This window comes from Dasypus novemcinctus, chromosome 12 (genome assembly GCF_030445035.2).
Source record: "Dasypus novemcinctus isolate mDasNov1 chromosome 12, mDasNov1.1.hap2, whole genome shotgun sequence".
Lineage (NCBI taxonomy): Eukaryota > Metazoa > Chordata > Mammalia > Cingulata > Dasypodidae > Dasypus > Dasypus novemcinctus.
The window spans coordinates 100,954,341-100,979,671 of NC_080684.1; the positions used below are offsets into that span (position 1 = coordinate 100,954,341).

At 38.9% G+C, this 25,331-nt stretch overlaps 1 protein-coding gene across 4 annotated transcripts in view; it reads left to right on the forward strand.

Moving 5' to 3' along the window:
• The window catches only part of XPNPEP3 (X-prolyl aminopeptidase 3), a 109,433-nt gene extending 85,681 nt beyond the window's left edge, over positions 1-23,752 (forward strand). For all 4 annotated transcript variants that reach the window (XM_004484162.3, XM_004484160.3, XM_071218718.1 and 1 more), the window contains 3 exons: positions 15,040-15,220; positions 16,513-16,633; positions 18,153-23,752. In XM_004484162.3, coding sequence (XP_004484219.2) covers positions 15,040-15,220; positions 16,513-16,633; positions 18,153-18,319 — 469 coding nt within the window. In that variant the 3' untranslated portion in view covers positions 18,320-23,752. The remainder of the gene's footprint in view (positions 1-15,039; positions 15,221-16,512; positions 16,634-18,152) is intronic.
• Positions 23,753-25,331: the final 1,579 nt, after the last annotated feature.

Sequence of the window (25,331 nt, forward strand, 5' to 3'; positions counted from 1 at the left end):
CCCCTAGGGACCACGACAGAGCACCACTGGCCAGGAACCCAGTACCCCCCCTACTGTGGTTTTTAATTGTTGCCACTATGAGTATATCCAAACATTACCATGCACCCTGGACATATGTTCTGTACAGCTCCCTGTCAGTCATATATCACCTGTCATTGGTATCCCATACCAGTATCCCTCCATTGCCATTGTTGAAACACTCTGTGATCCAGAACTCCCCGAAATTTGAAGCCCAATATAATGTCATGGTCCCTTACTAGGGAATGGCATATAGCGATGAGTTTAAAGGATAGATAAAGAACTTGGATAAAGTTAGATAAAGAACTTAGATAAAGAATGCTGACTTGAAAAAATTCCACATCCTATTTTTTTCTTTTTTTTTCTTTTTTTTTTTTTCCCCCCCCCCTAATTATTCAGCTTTTCTTCACAGGAGTCCTAGACCACAGCAATGTATATATATAATATACAGCACTCCCACACATCCACCAGAAAACCTTTTCCCTTCCACAGTGATACTCTTACGCCCTATTCATATCATATTTACTTAAAGTGATGTACAGAGTCTGAGACATTAGCTTTCTAACAAGGTGACATCTGTGCTTACATTATGGTGCATATTTTAGGATACACAGTTCTTTACATTTTTAGTTATCCTATGTTTTACATTATGGTTTACATTATCAGTCTGTCATCTCCTATATGTTATGGTGTAATATTACATGTTTTATATCCATCTTTGTGTACTCTCAAGAAACTCCTCTCTTACCCCCCATTTACTTTGGTTCCACACATTTAACTTCCATTTTCCCTTCCACCTTGGTGCCCTCAGTGATAGCCAACCTCCGTTTCCTGAGGAGCCACTTCCAGAGATAGATGGAATAGTGTTCAGGGCCTAACTTGCTCAACTGCCCCAATGCCCTGGGAGCCACCCTTTCTCTCGAGGGATACAGTTCCCTCTATTGGATGGCATTAGTATTTTTCATCATTAATGAAATAATATTATTATAATTGTACTATTAGTTATAGTCCATAGTTTAAGGTTTTTCACTTTGTATTATGCTGTTCTATGAGGGCTTTTTGTTTTATTCTAGTAGCATATATACAACATAAAATTTCCATTTTGTCTACTCTCAATTAGACAGTAAAGTGGTATTAATTCACAATGTTATGCTACCATCACCACTATTCATTATCAAAACTTTCCTATCAACCCAAACAGAACCTCTCTACCCTTAAGCATTAATTCCCCATTCCCCACCCCTCCTGCCCCTGATAACCTGTATTCTAGTTTCTGACTTTATGAATTTGCTTATTCTATTTCATGTAACTGAATTCATAAAATGTTTGTCCTTTGTATCAGCAAGATATCTTCAAGGTTCATCCATGTTGTTGCATGCATTAAAACTTCATTCCTTTTTACACCCAAATAATATTCCATTGTATATATACACCACATTTTATTTATCCCTTCATCTGTTGCTGGACACTTGAATTTGAATGCCCCCTCTGTTCTTTTTGAAATAGAGTTTTCCCCCTCCAGGATGTGCTGTTGTATATTTTAAAGTTGGTAATCCTTTTCCCCAGGCCACTTCAGCCTAATGGTTTCTTATACTGCTTTAGTTTTGTGCAAGCTGAAGGGCATCTGGGAGGATGAACCTGAGAAGAGTTCACAGGAACCCTTCCTTTCATGCTGCCACCCTTTAGAGTGGCCTAATATATAGGCACCCCAGTATGCACATAGGGCTAGGGACCCATACAGAGTGCATGCCAGCTCCACACAGTGCTGGGAAAGGAGTGGAAGAGAGGCTAAAAAGGGAGCCAGGACCTTCTCCTACCTGTTTTAAGCTTCCGTTTTTTGATTGGTGCTCTACTTACCTTGTTAGTACAATCCTTTTACTGTTTTCTAGACCTCTGAGAAATATGACTCTAGAAATTTTTGCTAATCAAAAATTTTGTGGGGGAAGGGAACCCTGGAGTATCCTATGCCCCATCATGGTTAACCAGAAGGTTCGGCCTAGAATCTTATAATGAATAAATCATAAAGAAATAAAAAGAGATACAGGAAGAACCTGTTGACTAAAAGAAAATTAAAAGATACACAGCCAAAAAGAGTGAGAGTCTTAAAAGGTATATCAAATTTATTTAAATTGAGCAGGAAGAAAATTGTCTTGGGATGCATTTTGGTTGATTAAAATATCTTTTAAAACACAAGTAATGCCAACATGGCATTACCCTTCAACATTGGAAGTCATTGCTCATATCAGTGAATGGAAGAGTATGCAGTCTTGTGCAAAGCCATCTTCATGCCTTCCCTAAACACTTAGCAACCTGCGTGACCAAGGCTGTTGGGTATGGCATGTACATGCAAGCCTCCATGGCCCAGGTGGCTGCCTGAGGAAAGACCTCTGCACCCAAGAGTTTGAGGCCTTATGGAGTTGCTTTACAACCAAGGCCAAGAAGAACCTGAAGGGAGGCTATTAGGAAGAACCCTGAGCCACTGGACTTAACATCCATCTGCTGCCCATTAGTTCAAAGCCTGGCCCAGGTGTATTGATGGCAATAGGTGGCAAACATCAAAATCTTTTAGAACTAAAAAGGAACATAACGAGTGGGAAGTTGTTGCATATTTGGGCAATTGTTTCTTTCAGGGGGGTGAGCTGTGGGCAGAATAGGAATTCGTTTTCCAACATTGTGTACATAAGAATTTAGGTTAGGATAAAATTTAACTGAACAAAAAGTAAGACTACTTGAAATGACATGCATACAAATAAATCACACAAGGAATGGAAGTGAACTGCTAATGAATTCTTTCTGCAGTGATAAAAATGTTTTAGAATTAGATAGTGGTGATTGTTTCACAACGTAGAGAAAACACTAAAACCACTGAATTGTATACCTTCAAAGGGAGAATTTTATGATATTTTATTTATATCAATAAAAATGATAAATGCACACAGGGGGAAAAAACAAGACAAACAACACAAACTGAACCCTAAGTTATCCATGGACTATGGTTAATTGTACAATTATAAAAAATGTGCTGTCATCACTTATAACAAATGTACCACACCAATGCAAGGTGTTAATAATAGGTAGTGTATGGGAACTCTATATTTTCTACATGATTTTCTGTAAACCCACAACTTCTGTAATCATAAAAATAAATAAACCACAAAGAAGTGATTACAATAAAAATCAGGATAATAGTTTATTATTGGGGAGGATATTAATTATATTGGGACACACAGAATGGGTTTTTGCAATAGTTGACCAAATTCTATTTTTTTTACCTGACTCATGCATGCCTTTCATAAGGTAGATATTTAATTTGCCTGGCTTTCTCTATTTTTGTTTTGTTTTACAATTAAAATTGTAAAAAAAAAAAAAAAAAAAAGGATGTTCTAAAGGTGAAAAGTACAACTGGAATGCACAGTTTAGTGAATGGACTTAACAGCAGATTGACGACAACAGAGGATTTAGTATTAGAAGATAGAAATTATCCAATCTTAAGAAAAGAAATGTATTTTAGAAAAATGAACAAAGCCTCAAGAGACATCTTTATGAGACATTTTCAAGGAATCTAATTTACATCTAATTCAAGTCTCAGAAGTTGAAAAGAGAGAGAATGGGACAGATAAAACATTTGAAAAAGTTATGGCCAAAAACTTTACAAATTTGGTGAAAAAAACTTATATACCATGGAGAGGATAAATACAATGAAAACCATGCCTAGATACATCTTAGTCAAGCTGCTGAATTCTTTTTTTTTTTTTTTTAAGATTTATTTATTTAATTCCCACCCCCCCCCCCACCCCCCCGGTTGTCTGTTCTCTGTGTCTATTTGCTGTGTCTTGTTTCTTTGTCTGCTTCTGTTGTCGTCAGCAGCACGGGAAGTGTGGGCGGCGCCATTCTTGGGCAGGCTGCACTTTCTTTCATACTGGGCGGCTCTCCTTACGGGCACACTCCTTGCGTGTGGGGCTCCCCTACACGGGGTCACCCCTGCGTGGGGTGGCACTCCTTGCACACATCAGCACTGAACATGGGCCAGCTCCACACAGGTCAAGGAGGCCCGGGGTTTGAACCGCGGACCTCCCATGTGGTAGACGGACACCCTAACCACTGGGCCAAGTCTGTTTCCCCTGAATTCTTAAAGAAAAATCTTGAAAACAGCCACACACACACAAATGCACTACATATAGAGGAACAATAGGATTAATAATTTACCTCCTGAGAAACAGTGGAGGCCAGAAGGCAGTGAAAGGATATCTTTAAAGCCAGCCCAGGGACCAGCTGTGGGTCAAGCCATTGAGCACTCACTTCCCACATGGGAGGTCCTGGGTTCGGATCCCAGTGCCTCCTGAAAAAAACAAAAACAAAAAAGCAACAAAGCTACACAAACAAAAAAAACAACTTAGGAAAGCCGGTATGGCTCAGTGGTTAAGTGCCAGCTTCCCATGTACAAGGTCCCAGGTTCAATCCCTGGCCCCCAGTACCTCAAAAAAATAAAGTAATAATAATAAAATAAAGTCATCCCAGATTTTATATTTAGAGAAAGAATCATCCTTAAGTGATGGCATTTTCTGATAAACAAAATTGAGAGTGTGATGTCAGCAGAACTACACCACAAATACTAAAAAATTTCTTCAGACTAAAGGAAAATTGTAAGATGGTAACTTGAATCTAGAGGAAAGAAGGCTAATCGCCATAATTGTAAATCTTTTTTCTTCTCTAATTTATTTAAAAGATATGTGATTGTTTAAAACAAAAATTATAGCACTCTGTTGTGTCATAAAGTATATAGGTATAATATGTATGTCAGCAGTAGCACAAAGAATAGAGAGCCTAAGTAGAGCTAGACCTTTCCGAGGCTCCTGTATTCTCTATAAAGTTGTACAGTATCAACTCCAAGCAAGTAAGTTAAAGTTTCATATTGTATTCCCTAGAGCATCCACTAAAAAATACTACAAACAGGTATAGCTAAAAAATCAGTAGAGGAATAAAATGGATTAAAAATTTTCTATTAATCCAAAAGAGGAAAGTAAAGGAGACATAAAAACAAAAAGGATGAGACAAAAAAAAAAAAGCAAAATGGAAGATCTAAATCATTACATTGGTAATGATACTAAATATAAATGGACTAAACACTCCAATTGAAAAGTACAGATTGTCAGGCTAGATAAAACAGCAAGACTTTATTTACAAAAGAAGCACATTTTGTTTTGTTTTATTTTGTTTTGTTTTGTTTTGTTTTGTTGGTTGAGGTACAGAGGCTAAGGATTGAACTCAGGCCATGGTATATGGGAAGCCTGGCGCTCAACCACCAAGCCACATCAGCTCCCCTGAGTTGTTTTTTTTTGTCTGTTTGCTTGTTGTTTGTTTTTAGGAGGCACCGGGAACTGAACCCAGGACCTCCCATGTGAGGAGGAGGCACTCAACTGAGCTTGAGCCACATCCACTCCCAAGAAGCACTTTTAAATAAATATTTATTTATTTAATATTATTTATAATAAATATTAAATATTTATTCACAAACTGGTTGAAAGTAAAAGGATGGATAAATACATACCATGAAAACACTATTCAGGGAGATGGACTTGGCCCAGTGGTTAGGGCGTCTGTCTACCACGTGGGAGGTCCGCGGTTCAGACCCCGGGCCTCCTTGACCCGTGTGGAGCTGGCCCACGGGCAGTGCTGATGCGCGTGGGGTGTGCTGTGCCACGCAGGTGTGTCCCCCTCGTGGGGGAGCCCCACACGCAGGGAGTGCACCCCGTAGGGAGAGCCGCCCAGCGCGTGAGAAGGTGCAGCCTGCCCAGGAATGGCGCCGCCCACACTCCCGTGCCGCTGACGACAACGGAAGCGGACGAAGAAACAGGAGGCAGCAAGTGGACACAGAGAGCGGACAACCGGTGGGGGGGGGGGATTAAAATAAATAAATAAATCTTTAAAAAAAAAAGGAAAGGAAGAAAACACTATTCATAAGAAAACTAGAGTGGCTGTATTAATACAGACAAAATGGACTTCAAAATAAAGGAGTATTGTCAAAGATGAAGAGGAACACTGCGTAATGATAAAAAGGAATCAGGAAGGTATAAATGTGTATGTGCCTAAAACAGAGATTTAAAATAGATGAAGCAAAAAAACTAAAGGGAGAAATAAACCCATAGTCATAATAGGGGATTTCAACCACCTTACTTATTAATGTATAGGACAACTATACAAAAAAATGTCAGGACAAATATAAAATATCTGAATAACATTTATTAGCCACTTGATTGTATTGACAATTGTAGAACATACATTCACCAATTGCAGAGCATACATTATTTTCAGATACACATGGAACATTCACTAAGGCCATACCATGTCTTAATGAATTTCAAAAGACAAATCTTTCAGAGTATGTTCAATATATTTTTTAATCCCCAAATATTTGACAATTAGTAAATACATGTAATGCCTTGTGTATCAAAGGAGAAACCACAAGGATAATTACCAAGTATTTAAATATTGAATGATAATGAAAATACTACATATCAAAATGCATGAGATATAGCTAAAGCAGAAATTTAAAGCTTCCAATGCTTATATTAAAAAGAAAAATGGGGCTTAAAGTCAGTCATTTAAGCTTCTACCCAAAGAAACTAAAACAATGAACAAATTAAACCAAAGTGAGAAGGAAAGGAAATAAAGAAGATTAGAAGTCAGTGAACTAGGAAAGAGACTGGGGCTTCTGAGGGCTACAGAGATAAATGACCAGGTCCTATGGTCATCGCAGATAGCTCCAGAGTTTGGTGCCTTGCCAGTGGGCCCTACTTTGGAGTTTGTGCTCCCGAGTTGGACTCAGTTGTGACTTCTCCACACATGCTTCGTCTGTACCTTTTATTAAACCTATAGTTGGTACTGGAGTTGGTAGGTGTATGTCCAAGAGACTTGACTCTCTGGGCTGTCCATGTGCCGGCTGGGCCCTGAGCTTCAGTGGAGTTTCAACACCTACTCTCCAGCTCACTGGACTCACTCAGGACCGTTAACAAGGAAGTGAGGATGGACAGTCACCACACCAAGGTACCAAGAGAGTCTACAACTGCAAGCAAGAGAGTCCTGTCCATCACCCATATGGGATCAAAACCCCCTCTCAATTAGAGGTGGAGTGGGCATCACCATCCCAGAATCCTCAGGATTGGGGAATAAAATATGGACTAGAGTGGACTTACTATAGACTTACTGTGATGGAAGAAATTCTATCATTTATATGGAAACAGTGGCCACTGGAGTAGCTGAAGGCTGGGAGAGGGAAAAATAGGTGTAATACAGGGGCATTTTCAGGTCTTGGAATTGTCCTGAATGACATTGAAAAGATAGATACAGGATATTGTATATCCTGCCATAACCTATAGAATGGAGTGGGAGCGAGTGTAAAATGCAATGTAAACTATAATCCATGCTGTATGGCAGTGCTCCAAAATGTGTTCATGAATTGTAATGAATGTACCACACTAATGAAAGAAGTTGTTAATGTGGGAAAGTGGGAGGTGTGGGGACTGGGGAAAAAAGAAAAGAGACAAATAGTAGAGCAAATTAACAAAGCCAAATGGATATTAATAAAATTGAAAAGTTCCTAGCAAGAAAAAGCACAAATTATTATCAGAAATGAAGGACAGGATATTACTACAAATCCTATAGATATCAAAAGAATAATAAGATAATATTACGAACAACTGTATATCAATAAATAGTCATTTAAATGAAATGGACAAATTTCTTGGGAAACACAGTTTAACAAAATTGTGACATAGGATCAAATAGAAAATCTGAGTAGCCTTATAGCTTAAAAAAAAAAAAAAAGAATTAGGAGATTGGGAGGTAGATGTGGCTCAAGTGATTGGGCTTACGTCTGCCATATGGGAGGACCCGGGTTCGACCCCTGGGACCTCCTGGTAAAGGTGTGCCCGTGCGGTGAGCCAGGCCTGCAGTGCAGCAAGATGATGACACAACAAAAGAGAGACAAAGGGGAAAGTCAAGGTGAGGCACAGCAGAGTCCAGGAACTGAGGTGGTGCAATTGACAGGGAACCTCTCTTCATATCAGAGTTCCCCAGGATCGAATCCCAGTGAAATCCTAGAAGAGAAGACAAGAAGACAAAAAGAAACAGACACAGAAGATCACACAGCAAATGGACACAGACAGCAAAAACCACAGGGGGCAGGGGAGAAAAAAAAATTTTCTTAAAAATCCTTCATGTAAAACTACAGGTTTATGTGTATTCTTATGGTGTATTCTTTCAAACTTTTGCGAAAGAATACCAACCTTATACAAACTCTTTAGAAAATAGAGGAAAAAGGAATAGTTTCCAAGCATGGTATGAGGCCACCATAACTCTAATATCACACCTGAATAAAGATATTAGGAAAAAAAAAACTTATATAGACCAGTATTCCTCATGAACATAGACACTACATCATAGACACTGCATTCTTAACTAAATATTAGAATATTGAATGCACCAGTATACAAAAACATAACCAATATATGTTAAAACGTATAACCAACTTGGGTTTATCCTAGGAATACAAGGTTGGTTTAACACTTAAAAGTCACTGTAATCCATCCTCCAGAATAAAGCAGAAAAACCAAATCATCATTTCAATATTCATACAAAAAGCATTTGACAAAATTTTAAACACATTTCATATTAAAAACAACAACTCTGAGTAAGCTTGAAATTGAATTCCCTTGCCAACTTACAAAAACTACAACTGATCCATATTCATCGCAAAACACTGAACACTTATTTCCCCTTAAGATTGGAAGTAAGAATGCCCATTCTCCCCATTTCTATCCTCTGTTTGCTGTACTGGTGGTCTGAGCTAGGACACTAAGACAAGCAAAAGAAATAAAAAGCTATAAAGATGAGAGAAAGATGGGGTAAAAGTGTCCCTGTTCACCAATGACATAATCATTTATATATAAAATTCTGAGCATTCAACAAAACTAGAACTAATGAGTTTAGCAGATCTCAGAATACAAAATCAACATGCACACATCAACGTGTTTTTCTATATACTAATAAAAAACAATTGGAATATGGAATTTTTAGAATTTCATTTGTAATATCAAAAAACAAAATACTTAGGAATAAATTTAATAAAGATGTACAAAATCTTGACACTGAAAAATAAAACTTTACTGATATTCATGGGTTTGAAGATTAAATATTAAGATAACCCTTTCTCCCCAAATTAATCTATAGATTGAATGTAATCCCAATCATAATCCCTGTCTTAGTTAGCCAAAGGGCTGCCAATGCAAAGTAACAGAAATGGATTGGCTTTTACCATTATTAAAAAATCATTTCATTTAAAAGTAAAAGCTTACAGTTCTGAGGCCATGAAATGTCCAAATCAAGGCATCAGCAGAGATGATTTCTCACCAGAGTCAGCTACTGGTGATGCTGGGGTCTTTCCATGTAGGGAAGCAAGATGGTAGCCTGTTTCTGCCAAGGTCCCTGTCCCCCTGCTCCAGGCTCACCATCTCCTGGAACCCAGCTGTAGGCAACCAGACATCGGGCTTATCTCTTTCCAGTACTCTTCTCTCAGTCTCTCAGGGCTTCTCTGTTTTCCTGCCTCTTTGCAGGATCAGTATGGCAGCTTCCCTTTCTCTAAGTGCGCCTCTCTCTGCATGTCTCCATTTATATAAAGCTCTAGTAAGAGGGCAGAGTCCCATCCTGAGTCATGTCTCACTTACATAATCCAATTTAAGGACCCCACACCCACAGGAATGGATTGCATTATTAAAAACATGATCTTTTTTGGGAATTCACCAAATTCAGATTGTCACAATTCCCAAAACTTTTTTTCTGCTTTTTGGTTGTTTTTGTTTTGTTCTGTTTTTCTCTTTTTCTTTTCTCCCAAGGCCTGCAGTAAGTACCCAGGTTATCAGGAAGGTAAGTCCTCAGATGGGTTCCTACATACCCAGCCCTGGATGGAGACCATACTTCTGAGAAATTAGAGTATCCTTCAGCATAGTTTTCTCCTACCCAGGTTGTGGGAGGGAACAAAACTTTTTTTATAGAAATTGATAAATTGATTTCTAAAACTTGTATGGCAATGCAGAAGACCTACAATAACTAAATCTTGAAAAGAACACAGCTGAAGTATTTAAACTGCTTCCTAAATTTATTATGAAGATAAAGCTGTAGTAATCAAGACTGTGTGGGGAAGCAGACTTGGCCCAGTGGTTAGGGCGTCCATCTACCACATGGGAGGTCCGCGGTTCAAACCCCGGGCCTCCTTGACCCATGTGGAACTGGCCCATGCCCAGTGCTGATGCGCGCAAGGAGTGCTGTGCCACGCAGGGGTGTCCCCCACGTAGGGGAGCCCCACACACAAGGAGTGCGCCCATAAGGAGAGCCGCCCAGCGCGAAAGAAAGTGCAGCCTGCCCAGGAATGGCGCCGCCCACACTTCCTGTGCCGCTGACGACAACAGAAGCGAACAAAGAAACAAGACGCAGCAAATAGACACAGAGAACAGACAACCGGGCGGGGGGAGATTAAATAAATAAATAAATCTTTTTTAAAAAAAAACAACTGTGTGGTATTGGCATAACAATCAATGGAATGGAATAGAGATTCTAGAAATACTCACATAGTCAATTGATTTTAGAAAAGGTGCCAAAGCCTTTGGGGAAAGGAAAAGCTTTCCAACAAGTGACATTGGAATGCTGGATGAAACAGCAAACCACAACCCTTATCTCAGTTCTGCTTATCAAAAGACACTGTTAAGAAAATGAATAGGGAAGTCAAAGACAGAAAAATTTTGTGCTAAACATATATCTCACCAGAAAAAGTCTTGAACCCAAAGGAGTGTATACAAATACCCAATACATGGGAAGTGGATTTGGCTCAACTGATAGAGCATCTGCCTACCACATGAGGCGTCCAAGGTTCAAACTCAGGGCCTCCTGACCCATGTGGCGAGCCTGCCCCCCTGCAGTACTGATGTGCGCAAAGAGTATTGTGCCACACAGGGGTGTCCCCCGCATAGGGGTGTCCCCCACTTAGGGGAGCCCCACGTGCAAGGAGTGTGCCCTGTAAGGACAGCAGCCTCATGCGATAAAAGGGCAGCCTGCCCAGGAGGGACACCACATACATGGAGAGCTGATGACACAACAAAAAGAGACAGATTTCCGGTGCCACTGACAAGTATGCAAGCGAACACAGAACACACAGCGAATGGATGCAGACAGCAGACAACAGGGGGAGTGAGGAGGGGAGAGAAATAAATATAAAATCTTTTTTAAAAAAAACAAATAGCCAATACATGCTTGAAAAGTATTCATTGTTAGTAATTGGAAAAATGCAAATTAGACCACAATGCGTTACCACTACACATCCACTAAAATGGCTAAAATTAGTAAGATTAACCATCCCAAGAGTTGGCTAGTTGCAGTGCAGTTGGAACTCTCATAGTAATTAATGTAAAATGCCATAGTAATGTAAAACACCTTGGGAAAATTTTTGACAGTTTTTTCACAAAATTAAACACATACCAACTCTTTGTCCCAGCAATTCCACTTCTAGGTGTTTATCCAAGAAAAATAAAAACATGACCAGGAAAAGGACTTGGCAAGAATGTTCATAGCCATTTTTTTCAAAGTAACCAAAAACTGGGAAGAACTTAAATGTCCAACAGAAGAATGAATTCACAAATCGTGATCTAGTCATGAAATGGAATCCCATTTGATAAAAAAAATGAATAAACTGATTAAAGCAACACTGGATGAATTGCATAGATATTATGCTTGGTAAAGGAAGCCAAACACAAAAGAGTATAGTTTGTATGATTCCATTTCTATAATCTTTTTTTTTTTTAAGATTTATTTATTTCTCTCCCCTTTCCCCCCCACCCCGGTTGTCTGTTCTCTGTGTCTATTTGCTGCGTCTTCTTTGTCCGCTTCTGTTGTTGTCAGCGGCACGGGAATCTTTGTTTCTTTTTGTTGCGTCATCTTGTTGTGTCAGTTCTCCATGTGTGTGGCACCATTCCTGGGCAGGCTGCACTTTCTTTCACGCTGGGCAGCTCTCCTTACAGGGCACACTCCTTGCGCGCATCAGCACTGTGCATGGTCCAGCTCCACACGGGTCAAGGAGGCCCGGGGTTTGAACCGCGAACCTCCCATGTGGTAGACGGACGCTCTAACCCCTGGGCCAACTCCACCACCTAATAGGCAAAACTAAGAGAACCGTGTTTGCTTTCTGAAGGTGGAGGTATTGATTAGAAAGAGACATGAGGGGAAACGGACTTGGCCCAGTGGTTAGGGTGACCGTCTACCACATGGGAGGTCCGCGGTTCAAACCCCAGGCCTCCTTGACCCGTGTGGAGCTGGCCCATGTGCAGTGCTGATGCGTGCAAGGAGTGCTTTGCCACACAGGAGGGGAGCCCCACGCAAAAGGAGTGCGCCCATAAGGAGAGCCACCCAGAATGAAAGAAAGTGCAGCCTGCCCAGGAATGGCGCTGCCGACACTTCCCGTGCTGCTGACGACAACAGAAGCGGACAAAGAAACAAGACACAGCAAATAGACACAGAGAACAGACAACGGCGGGGGAGGGGATTAAAAAATGAATCTTTAAAAAAAAAAAAAGACATGAGGAAACTTTCTGGGCAGCTAGAAATGTTCTATATCATGTTAGAAAAAACTGTAAAAAAAACAATTACTTTATACTTTGGTGGTGTGGAACGTGGATGCAGTTGTAGGCAATATAAGCATGACTGGTTCAACCTGGGAAATGGGTACATAGGCATTCATTATACTATTACATTATATTACCATGTTTAACCATTTCTCTATTAGGGGATATTTAGGTTGTAGCTAATATTTTGCACTTATAAAAAATATTACATTTTTGTGCATATAGCTTTTTTGGATTTCAAATATTTTCTGCAGATGGATTCTTAGAGCAGAATTACAAGTTCAAATTATATGAGCATATTTAAGGCCTTTAATTTAATTGGCTGTACTAATTTAATTTACATTACTGATGTATGAGAATATATATCATATGTTACCCCAGCTCACTTTTTTTCTCACTTTTCCCCAAGACTGCTAAAGAAATTGGTATTCTTGGAGGCTTGATCAGAACCCTGTCTTGCCTCCATTCTTCTCTCGACTCCTGCCCCACCCTGCTTCTTTCCACAGGTCCCTGGATTCGCCCCCGCCGGCGGAAGCAAGTGGCGCCCAACTTCGTGGGGCCCCGCCCACCATTGTTTACGGGACCCTGGGGAAGAAGCAAGCCGATACACAAAGGAAAACCTGCGCAGGTGGGTTTTGTAAATAAGGAAGACCTGAGAATTCTTGGGCAGAAGACCTGAGCTTTCAGCTTGGGCGGAGGAGACCTTCAGGGAACTGCCTATTCCCTGGAAGACGTCTCGATAATAAAATTGGTACCACTCTGGAGGACATGGGGCATGACACCTGGGGATGAGCCTCCCTGGCACCGAGGGATCACTACCAAATACCAGCTGAAGATGGAACTAGAAAATGACCTTGAATTAAAGATTCAATGCGGATCAGCAGAATATCCCTGTCTACATATAATAACATGACCTTAAAATGCTGTTTGACCTAATGTAAGGGGGAAATGGAAAGCAGAAATGAGTTTATATGGCTACGAGTCTATAAAAAAAGAGTCTGGAGGCTGTCAGAAGGATTGCCCCTGTGCACAGCTGAGCAGAGTCTGGGAGACAGATGGAATGGATGCAATCCCCAGGTGTTGGTTCCTTTGAGGGCTAAAGAGACCCACGGGTTCTATGGTCATGGCAGACGGGGTTCACTGCCATGTCAGATGGCCCTTCTTTGGAGCTGGTGTTTCTGCGGGATGGAACTGGACTCAGATGGGATCTCTTTTCATAAGACTTTCATCCTACTTTACTGGAATTGTAGTTGGTGTTGGGGTTTAAGATATATTTAGGGGATTTGAATCTCTGGACTGACAATAGGATAGCCAGGCCCTGAGCATCAACAGACTCCAGCTCCTACAACCTGATTTATTGGACTCACCTCACTCAGCTAAGATGGAGTTGAAGAAGGACAAACCACCACACCATGGAGCCTAGAGTGCCTACAACTGAAAGCAGGAGGATTGCATCCAGTATCTATGTGGAATCTGAGCCTCCTCCTGACAGAGAGGTGCAATGGACACAACCAATCCAAGGCCCACAGAGAAAAGGTAGCATTGGAATGGGAAAAGTGGACATGGTGGCTGATGGATATGGGGAATGGCAGGAAGAGATGAGATGTGGAGGCGCCTTTGGGACTTGGAGTTGCCCTAGATGGTACTTCAGGGGCAATCACCGGACATTGTAAATCCTCCCAGGGACCACTGGATGGAATGTGGGAGAGTATGGGCCATGATGCGGACCATTAACCATGAGGTGCAGAGATGCCCAGAGATGTACTTACCAAATGCAATGGATGTGTCATGATGAAGGGAGTGAGTGTTGCTGGGGGGGGAGTGGTGGGGTGGGGGTGGTGGGGTTGAATGGGACCGCATATAATTTTTTTTTAATGTAATATTTTTACAAAATCAATAAAATTAAAAAAAAAAAAGAAATTGGTATTCTTATAACACCTAGATGCTATTAAATTACTAGTAGCCAAGGTATTGACTAGTTTATCCCTTTCCCTATCAGAAGTGGATTCCTAGGCTTGTGGGGGTTTTGGGTATGTTCTTTTAAGATGTTAGGCCTGTACTATCAGGGATGAGAAAGGAAAGGTGGTGAGCTGGTCTGGGCCTTTGACTGCATTCATGGCTGGGTACATTTTCTAGACTCCCCTCGTGTCAGTTGACCAATGGAAGGAGAGACGGTGTTGTTGCACTTCCTATCGAGTATCCAGGGCATGATAATCAGTAGTGATATATTGGTGCTTATTAAATATCAACAATGCCCTCATCATCACTTTAGGATTTTTCTAACCAATCCTAGAAGCAAATGTCCTGTAATATCAGATCATTCCAAATTCAAGTTCTTTGGTTTTCCTGTCCCCAGGTTCACTGCACCTCAGGCAGAACTTTATGAAGCTGTTCTAGATATCCAGAGAGCTTGTCTGAGCCTCTGCTCACCTGGGTCAAGCTTGGAGACCATCTATACTATGATGTTGACCCTGATTGGACAGAAGCTTAAAGAGTTGGGAATAGTGAAGAACCGTAAGGAAAATAATGCCTTCAAGGTACTACTTCACTTCTATTGACCCCAGTTCTCGAAAGCACATATCATACTGCTCAGTTTTTATCCTATATAAAGCCAAAAAGAAATGGTCTTTGTGACTCTTCATCTCCAAAAGGCTGAGATTCATTGCTCACTCAGAAGGTACTTAGATTTAATTATTTTGATGATGTCAATCTACCTGGATTAAAACAAAGGAATTAGTACTTATTGCTGCCAGAAGATGGCAGTATCTGCTGGTTCATTGCTGTATAACTAGCTAAGTATTGAGAAAACATAAAATGAAGTCTGATGCCGAGTGGAAAAGGACACAAAAAAAGAAATAAAGGTTAACTCGTAATCCTTTTGTGGTGATTCCAAAAAAGGAAGAGGTTGAAGGGGAGGATGTTTGTTCTCTTAGTGACATTGTTTAAACTAAATGGGGGAGTGGATGTGGCTCGAGTGATTGAGTGCCTGCCTCACACATGGGAGGTCCCAGGTTTGGTTCCCAGTGCCTCCTTAAAAAAAAAAAATAAATAAACAAAGGGACCAACTCAGGGAAGCCAATGTGGCTCGGTGGTTGAGTGCAGGTTCCCACATATAAAGTACCAGGTTCAATCCCTAGTGCCTAATACCTCAAAACAAAACAAAATTATATGCCCAAGGGCCACCATATCTTTAGTGAATTTGGTTTGTACCCAAAATGTAATGGTGTTCAGTAAAATTGGAAAACCTCATCCTTGAAGAAAGATGCTTGGTGATCAAGCCAGACAGACCATCAGGCATTTCCTACCTTCAAGTTTTGGCTTCCAGGGCCTCTTTTATTTTCTATTTAGAAAAGACAATATCAGTCCCCCCTGCTTGGGCTAACAAATCTGTAATTAACTGATATTATTTACTATCTCATGCCTACTCCATAAACCACTGAGATGCTTAGGGTCTCCAGAGTAGGCTTCCTGAGAGGGATCTGTGAACATGGGAAAGAGAGCTACTCTAACATAGTTATCCTCCTCATCCCCCCAAAAAAGAGAATTTCACTTGCCATTGTCAGTACTGGCTTCACCAAAATTAGTATGTGTGTAGTATATTATTAAATAGTGGGAATGGAAATGCAGTTTAGTTAGAATGTTATTGCCGGAATTGCATACAAGAGGTGAAAGTTCATCCAGTCTATTGAGCATTAGCCCAAGGATAGGTTAAACTTAAGTGGCAGAACCATGGAGAAGGTGTTAACACATACCTTGATGATTTATACATGCCCAACATGCCCATAAGGGGTTATTGCTCTCATAGCACTCTGGTAATTCTCTTTTTCAGTTTGCCCAAAAATACTGTCCTCATCATGTTGGCCATTATCTTGGGATGGATGTCCACGACACTCCGGACATTCCCCGTTCCCTTCCTCTACAGCCTGGTATGGTAATCACCATTGAGCCAGGTAAGGGGATATGTTAGCAGTCTTTGACCTCTTATGACACATAATGATACTGTGAAGTAGAAGGGTAAATATTGTTTATTTTTACCTGAACCAACATTAGACAAAACAAACAACAACCAAAAACAAATCTTTCCAGTGTAGTTTATTTTAGACTTATCTTTAATTTTCTTATTTAACGTTACGTAATTTGTTTAATATGGCCTTCGAATCAATGACAGATAGGAAATGCTTACTATTAGTAGATATTAAAAAATAAATCTTTATTAAATTCTGCCTTTTCCAGGACCAATTCATGCTTGTATTCTACTTGATGGTGGCTGGGCAGCTAAAGCTTCTAAAGTGCCCAGTGTTTTCTTGCAGAGACACTCAGATTCTCTGTATTCGCAGCTGCAACACTTCCTCTGCAAATGCATTGAACTGCCCAGAATTATCCCACTTCTTAGTATCCAAATCCTTTCTCATAAGCTTCAGAGAAAGGTGACCATCAAATAAGTTACCTGGACTGAATGGTACTAGGTGGTGGGCAGTGGTGGCAAGAAGTGGTGGCCACAGTGGAATGTGCAGATAGATGTTACAAGAGTTGATTTTTAAATACAGATGTTCTTTTTGTCATGGAAACAGATCTCAATCTTAGATTTCAAGTGTTTTCATTTCTAAATTATATAAATTATAGATGGGAAACATCTTTTATACCATCTTTTGAACCCCATCATGCATTACCATCTGTGCTTTTAGATGCCATTTAGTCCAATCTAGTTGGCACATGGGTGATTCTTTAGACTGTGAATACCTTTTCTTTAACTGATGTTTTACTTATTATCACAGAGCAGTACCTATGAGTATAGTAGAAGAAGTTATATCCCACCTGGTGTCTGTCTGCCTTCATGATTAGAAAGAGCACTTTAGGCTTTTAGCTTTTTCCAAATGTTCTTTAAAGTTTTCCTTTTTCTCACTTATTTTACATCATGTATATCATTTACATTTATAGCTTGAGGAAAAAAATCTTTTTAATGACTAAATTTCTATAGCTTCTATTTGTTCAGTCTAATAATTTCTAAATAAGGGTTTATTTTACTACATTTTAAAATACCTTATATCTTTTTCCTAATACCTTTTTCCAGGGGACTCTCAGGCAGAGGAAGGTTGTATTTATATAATCTGCTAGTTCCCAGCATGACATACTTGTAAGCTAAGTAGTTTTGGTGGCCTTCTACTTGAACCACTAGAATATGACACAATCATGACCAACATTATCATAGTTACAAGGAGCCTGTCATCTAAAATATAAAATAACTGTAATAATAATTCTCATAATGTTAGCCAACATTTACTTACCATTTTTTTATCAAGCACTTTTACATGTTTATGTCATTTAATCCTCATAATTCTATTAGGTAGGTACAATTAATATCCTAGTTTTAAAATGAAGGAATTGCAACACAGAGAGACCAATTTACTTGCTCCAAATCACCCACCTACTGTCACTGATGAGCAACGTGTTCTTTTTTCTACTTCTCAGGCATTTATATTCCAGAGGATGACAGGAATGCCCCAGAGAAGTTTCGTGGTCTCGGTGTAAGAATTGAGGATGATGTCGTGGTGACTCAAGACTCACCTCTCATCCTTTCTGCGGATTGTCCCAAAGAGATGAGTGACATTGAACAGATCTGCAGCAGAATCTCTTGACCCTCATTGCAGCCCACATGCATCTCAGGTTCCTAAAGGGGGGTGTATGCTGGCATCCATGCACATGTTCTAAGTGACTGTGTGCACGTTTATATGTGTCATCTTTTTTGGCAGCGCAGCAGCCGTAGGAATGTATGCAACTGTTTATGTGTTTTGGGTTTTATTTTAAATAGATAGACATTTGGAAAATTGCCTTTTCAAATGTATGTTACTGCAGCTTTAGGAAGATTAATTCTGTAGTACTAATGATTAGGGCAAGTTTAATTTTTTTTTTTTTAAAGGTCTTGGTTACATATGTCCATACATTTTAATTAACATATTTAAATATACAGAAAATTTCCTTCTCTAGGTCCTCCCTCCTGCAATTTTGCTGCCATCTACCTAATATAAGGTTTTTGTGTTATGCTTATATTTTAAATTAATCATCAAGATCTTTACTTAGATTAAAAGCCACTCATCAGTGACTGGGTGACCAGTGTTCACTTGTCACAACTCCTCAATACCTATTCCAGATCCTGTATATCTACTGGGGCCACAGAAGCCCTCTTGAGCACTGGTGTCCTACAGTCTTACCATTCAGCCACAGTCCAGATTCCTCTACCTATCAAAACTGTTTTGAGCCTTTCTTGCTAACTACTGGAATGTGTTTAGATTCTTGATAGAGTAGAAAATGGAAGAGAGAGGAAAATATATATTGCATCCACTACAGAACTCTATCTATTCTTCTCAATTTAAAGACAATTCTGTTCCCAGACACCCATTCTTTATATATTTTTAACACATTTATCCTCATAGCACACACTTGATGCTCCAGTGGCCAAGGGGCACATCCTCTAATTAGCCTTTAAAGTCAGAGTAGTGCTACCCAGTTTTCAGGGGGACACGGCTGTTTATCACTCTGTGATTTCCTCAAAAAACAAAATATAGAATTCACCAAGTAACTGTGAATATTATATGATCCTTATCTCTCTCTGGTGTTAGCACTGGCAGGGCAGTGGCAGGGATTAGATGCAGTTATACAACTCAGTTGGAAGGTGAACAGAGCCAGATTAACTGCAGATGGTTTCTTCAGAAGCTTGTGTCATACAAGGAAGCTTTAAGAACCAGTATGTTTACTTCTTTTAAATCTAAACATGAGCTCAAGACTTATAAAACATGGTAATTGATAGAACATGAATTTGTTGGTTTTTTAAAAAAATATTTATGTTCAGAAAGCACAGGCTAAGGGATTAGTACTCCCTGAAGTCAGAGAGGCAATGACCTAATTAAGAGACAAAAATAATGTTATAAACCAAAGTAATACAAATGGTATCTTAATAGTGTTCATTCATGAATGCTTGACTTTGATATCCTTATCTAAGTAGCTATAGGAATGGATACCTGCACAACTGGAATTATCACCCCCTGCACCTTCACTGTCCACCTGCCTTGTGCCTTCAACTCCTCAGTCCTGTGCCAATTTGCTAAAAGAAGAGGAGTAGAAACAAATTCTCACACTTTTGCCCTCACTCCCTGGGCTTCTGTGACCCTAACAACCCTTTTCTTGGATTAGGTTTCCTTTGTTGTTTACAGTCCCAAATAAGGAATTTCCTTTTCTTTCTATAAATCATTGTCGGTGGTCATCAACTTTCTAGCTAAAAACCTAGGTACCTTTTACATACAGCAGCTTACTTGGACATGAAACAGCTTTCTTCTGGTTAGGGAGATAAGATCCCAGTCAGGTTCTGCAGATATTGCTAGCAGTAGTTGGAAGGGCTAGTATGGAATTTTCTATTGAATTTTAGACCCTGACCCTGGGATATTGTCCTTTGAGTTTCAGATCAAGTATTTGAATCAGACTATCAGAACTTTCAAGAGATCACAAGATGAACATTTCGTAACAGTGTTTTGGGGACCGTCTGAATATATTGAGGACTTGTAGAGCAGATAATTATGCACAGTGAGGGGATCTCATTCACTCCTAGCCTTGCCATAAACCTACACTACATTTCCCTCCAAGTCTAAGTGTAAAAACTATTCCATGTGTACTCCTGGCTTTCCTAATGAAAATCTTAATTAAGAAAAAAAATTCTTCAAATATTATCTCTGAAATTGTTCCCTCTGAACTAGAGTTGAAAAGAAAGATATGGTTAGATCACTAATGATGCCATCTAAATGGAGGAAGCATATCAGGATAGCCTCTGCTGCATGTGTTTACATATTTATTTCAGTAATTGGTATTTTTCCCCACATTCTGGAAACTGGAACTTTTTTTATTTGAAAAACAGCAGTAGAAATATGGGAGTAAGTACTCTCCTCTACTAGGAATCACAATTAGGAAACTGCTTCTAATGGTGATTTAAAATACTCTATATGCATTCTCTTTCATAGTATTTTTTCATTAATTTTTATAAAGTCAGAAAAGGGAAACTCTCACCATAGGCATTCTATCTGAATTGAGATTAAGGTCCATAAAACCAATTAAATCCCCAGATAAAGACATTGTAATTCATTCACATAGAAAAACTGAGCCTTGTTATACTCTTTCAAGTGTATATAATCAACTTCTTTTTCAGCTTTGTAATACAAAAATTGCAGATGTGAAGCCTGAGTGCTGCCTCTCACCTCTTCTGTGCCCATGCCGTGCCAGAGATCCCGCCCCATTAAAGCAGAGGGAGCTATTCTCCCAATGCAGCCATGACCTCAGATTCCTTTTTTTTTTTTTTTATTTTTACTGAAGTATATCATTCATACATGAACACAAATAAACAATAAGTGTATAGATTGCAGACTTATAAAATAAACATATATAACATCACACAGGGGTCTCATATATCACCCCTCCACCAACTCTTTGCATTGGTATGAAACATTTGTTACAAACTATGCAAGAGCATCATCAAAATATTACTACTAACTATATTCCTTATCTTACATTTGGTGTATTTTCCCCCAACCCATACTATTTATATATATATATATATTTTGTTGTTGTTGTTGTTGTTATGGATATTGTGAACTTGTAAAACAATCATACAGATGTGTAGATTTCCCATACAATGCCACACCTTAGTGGAACATTTGTTACAGATTTTGAGATACTATCATCAGACTATTACCACCAATCATGATCCATAGCATACATTTGGCACACTCTTTTCATACACCTCCGTTATCAACACAGTACGGCTTGGCATTCATGCAAGAATATTATAGTATTGCTGTTAACCATAGTCTATAGGTGACACCATTTGTAGTTTTCCCATTTTTCTCCATATTCCCAACACCCTGCAATAGTGATGTACATCTGCTCTAGCTCACAGAAGGACTCTCTTGCATTTGTACCCTTAACCACAATTCTCATCCACCTGTTCACTGTGTTATTCAGTCCCTAGATTATTCTTTAGCTTTATTTCTATTGACATTTGCTTGCCCAGACTTAGATTCCTTTTTAACACAGTGTTTCAGATAACCATAACCACAACCAGCAAAACAGATTGGAATTTGAGTTAAAACCCATTGGCCAACCTTCAACTAGTATATGATAGATGATAGTGGAATTTATTTGGTATTTGTTAGACGCTAAGTAATGGTGGCAGCATAAAAGACCCTGCTTGAATAGGGTTTTGAGGGGGTGGATAATTATTGTTTTATTTTAATTTCCTGAGGTGGAATCCATAGCCTGAAACTTAAGTTGAATGTAGTATGTGTCTAGCAAATATACTTTAACCTGTAGTACTTTGAAGAGTAATTTGAGGGTGAATGCATCATTAAACACTAACATCAGAGCAGAATCCCTTTGCCACAGAACACCTGAGTTGTCCTGGCTGCTCATCTTTTCTCTTCCTGTGTGTAACTTGGAACTTTAGGTGCAGCAGTATTGTTTGGATCAGAGTCCTCACTCAAATCAAGGTCTCTTGTGGTGTGCTGCACAAAGACCTTAGAAATCTGCAGTCTTTGCTGTCATTTCTGAATGCTTCATGTGACTTTTGTGCAATTATGTAAGTTCATTTTTGGATAAAACGCTGTTACTTTTTAAGGCTTTATGCACTGAAAATAGATATGGCATTCGCCAATAAGGGAAAAGCATTTGTTACTGTTATTTTTTAAATAAACTATAAAACCAATATCCAAGCACATGTGTACATGTATGTTTTAGTATCTGTAGAGTTTACAGATTTAAATGTAAGAACATTTTGCCTTACAAAACACTTTCTTTTTCAAAGTACTCACACTGTATCACAAAATCATTATAGCAAATTTTAAATGATCTTATCAGTCCTTTACAATATGATAAAATGGGATAAATTGATAAAATGATGGACTCAGTATAGGCCCAGCCTATTAAAAGGTTGAGCCTTCGCAGTACTGACCCATATGTGTTCAGATAGCCCCTGTAGCATTCAATTGTAGACTATAGCCATGGGATTTTACATAAGGAAAAGCCAGGATGAAATAGGATCAATTTGCAATTTTATGTGAACAAGTTAACTTTTTCAGTGGGCTGTAAAAAGGATCATAAATGTAGCTTTCTCTCCCTATTAGGAATCCTCTTTAAAGTCTGAGGTTCTCACTAGGACAGTGCTTTCCAATGTTTTTTATATCCCAGAACACGTAAAAAGAGATTTTATATGGCACAATTGGAATAAACTTCAGGAGATTTAGGGGTGTATAAATGAGACTTGAAGGAAAAAATTCATTACATACCATCTTTGTATAATTTTAAGAAAAGGAAAATATACAGTCTTAAAGAAAAATTTTAATTTGTATAACACTTCAAAAAATGTTTTTAAATTTTAATGAAAGATTGGTGCTTCCTTCTGGGATCATGGATTTTTTTTTTTTATATCAAGTTGAAACATCTACATTCCTTATCCAGGTTTTTTAGTGATAATATCTTCAAATTCTTGTTAATGAACATATACAAGAAACTTGTTTGTACAAGTGAGTGATAAAAAATTTAAAATAATTTTTTATGATTCAGAAATTTTCAGTTGAGTTGATAAATGGATAAACAAAATGTGATATATACATACAATTGAATATTACTCAGCCATAAAAAGGAAAAAAGTGTTAATATATGCTACAATGTAGATGAACCTTGAAGACATTGTGCTAAGTGAAAGAAACCAGACACAAAAGGCCACTTATTATATGATTCCATTTATGTGAAATGTCTAGAATAGGCAATTCTATAGAGATAGAAAGATATTAGTGGTTGCCAGGATCTCAGGGCAAAGAGGAATAGAGAGTGACTATTAATGTGGAATGAAGTTTTTTTGGGGGTAATGAAAATGTCTGGAATTACAATGTGGTAGATGGTTGTACAATTCTGTGAATATACCGAAAAACATTGAATTGTATACTTTTAAAGGGTAAATTTTATGGTGTGTGAATTATATCATTAAAATAATTTTAAATTTTACAATTGAAATTAAAATAAACTTAAAAGAATCTAACAACTCTTTTCTTTCACTGACAAATGTAATGTGACATTTCCTAAAATGAGAATGGATTTCTAATCCACTTGAGTTCTTATATCAACTAACTCAAAATAATGAAGCTATAGTTTGTAAAATATACATGCATTGTTACAACACTCACTCTTCCAATAGCTTGGACTCCACTAAGAGGGCACATTTCCACCAAAGGTCAGAAAGCAGAGAGCTGGGCTGTCTGGTTGTGCCCACACAGAGCCCTGGCCCAGTCTTCCTGCCCCCACAACACCCACAGTAAATAGCACCTTAGCTATATGGAATGCCAGTTACTCCAGCAACTCCATGGATCCTTTGTCTTTGATGAGCAACAGTGCCCTCTTCAGCTGCTGCTGAAGTAGGTCACCAAGTGGTAGGGCCCCTCCTCAGCCATGTTCCAGTGAATCTAGGGGTCCTTGTGACAGGCAACAGGTGAGGAGGCTCTAGCTGCTCCAGGTTCTGTGATCTGGTCTTCCTGAGGACCAAGGGGATCAATTATCTCCTAGCATGCCAATTTCAGGCACACCAGTTAGGGTATTTACTTTATTTACTTTTTCTGTTCTCTTTTATCTTCATTTATTTATTTTGGTTTTGGTTTTAGGGTACTTACTTTAGGTTCATAAAATCTAGAATTACACTGACTAGAATTTACCCTGGATATAGAAATGTGTGGAACAGTGTACTAAATTAATTAAAATTAATCACAATTTCCACCAGTTTTTAAACCCCAGAATTTCTGGGTAGTTTCCATTAAATACTATTTTTTACTAGGAAGCAAAGGAGATTGGGAAACCTACAATGATTTGTCAAAAATTTTTATAAAAATACTCATCTTGAAAAATGTTATTGGGATATTGATGTGGCTCAAGTGACTGGGCTCCTGCCTACCACATGGGAGGTCCCTTGTTCAGTTTCCAGTGCCTCCTAAAGAAGACAGCAAGCTGGAACAACAAGAGACACAAGAAGAAAAACAATAAGAGACACAGCAAAGCAGGGAACAGAGGTGGCTTAAGCAATTGGGCACTTCCCTCCACATCAGATGTCCCTGGGTTTGGTTCCCAGTGCCCCCTGAAGAAATAAGGAAGATGAACAGATACAGCAAGTGCCTCAAAGAATCTGCTCTTCGCAAAAGAAAAGTTTTTTCATTTACTAAATGATAAGCCTGCTTTTACACAAAGTTCAAGACAGACAAAACCCAAATTAGACGCATTACCTATTTCAGTTCCCCTTGCTTTCCACAGTCTGCTTTTTATTTTTGTATTTCTTTTTTTTTCCTCTGTCATAGTCTGCATTTTTAAAAACAGCTATATTAGTATGTGGACAATAGGAAAAAAGACATTAAAGACAGGGTGAGGTTGACAGTATTTAAGTAATTAAAATAAAAATAAAATGCTAAATTGGTATCACCAAATAATAGGAGTTAATAAAAACTCATGGTCTCCCGTGATAACCAGACCATGTCTGAAGTATTATCTACATTTCTAGGTGCCTATTTTTTAAAATATGTTCAAGTGAGTGTTACCAGGAAATCGTGGTATAAAAAAGCAGTTGAAAGAGCA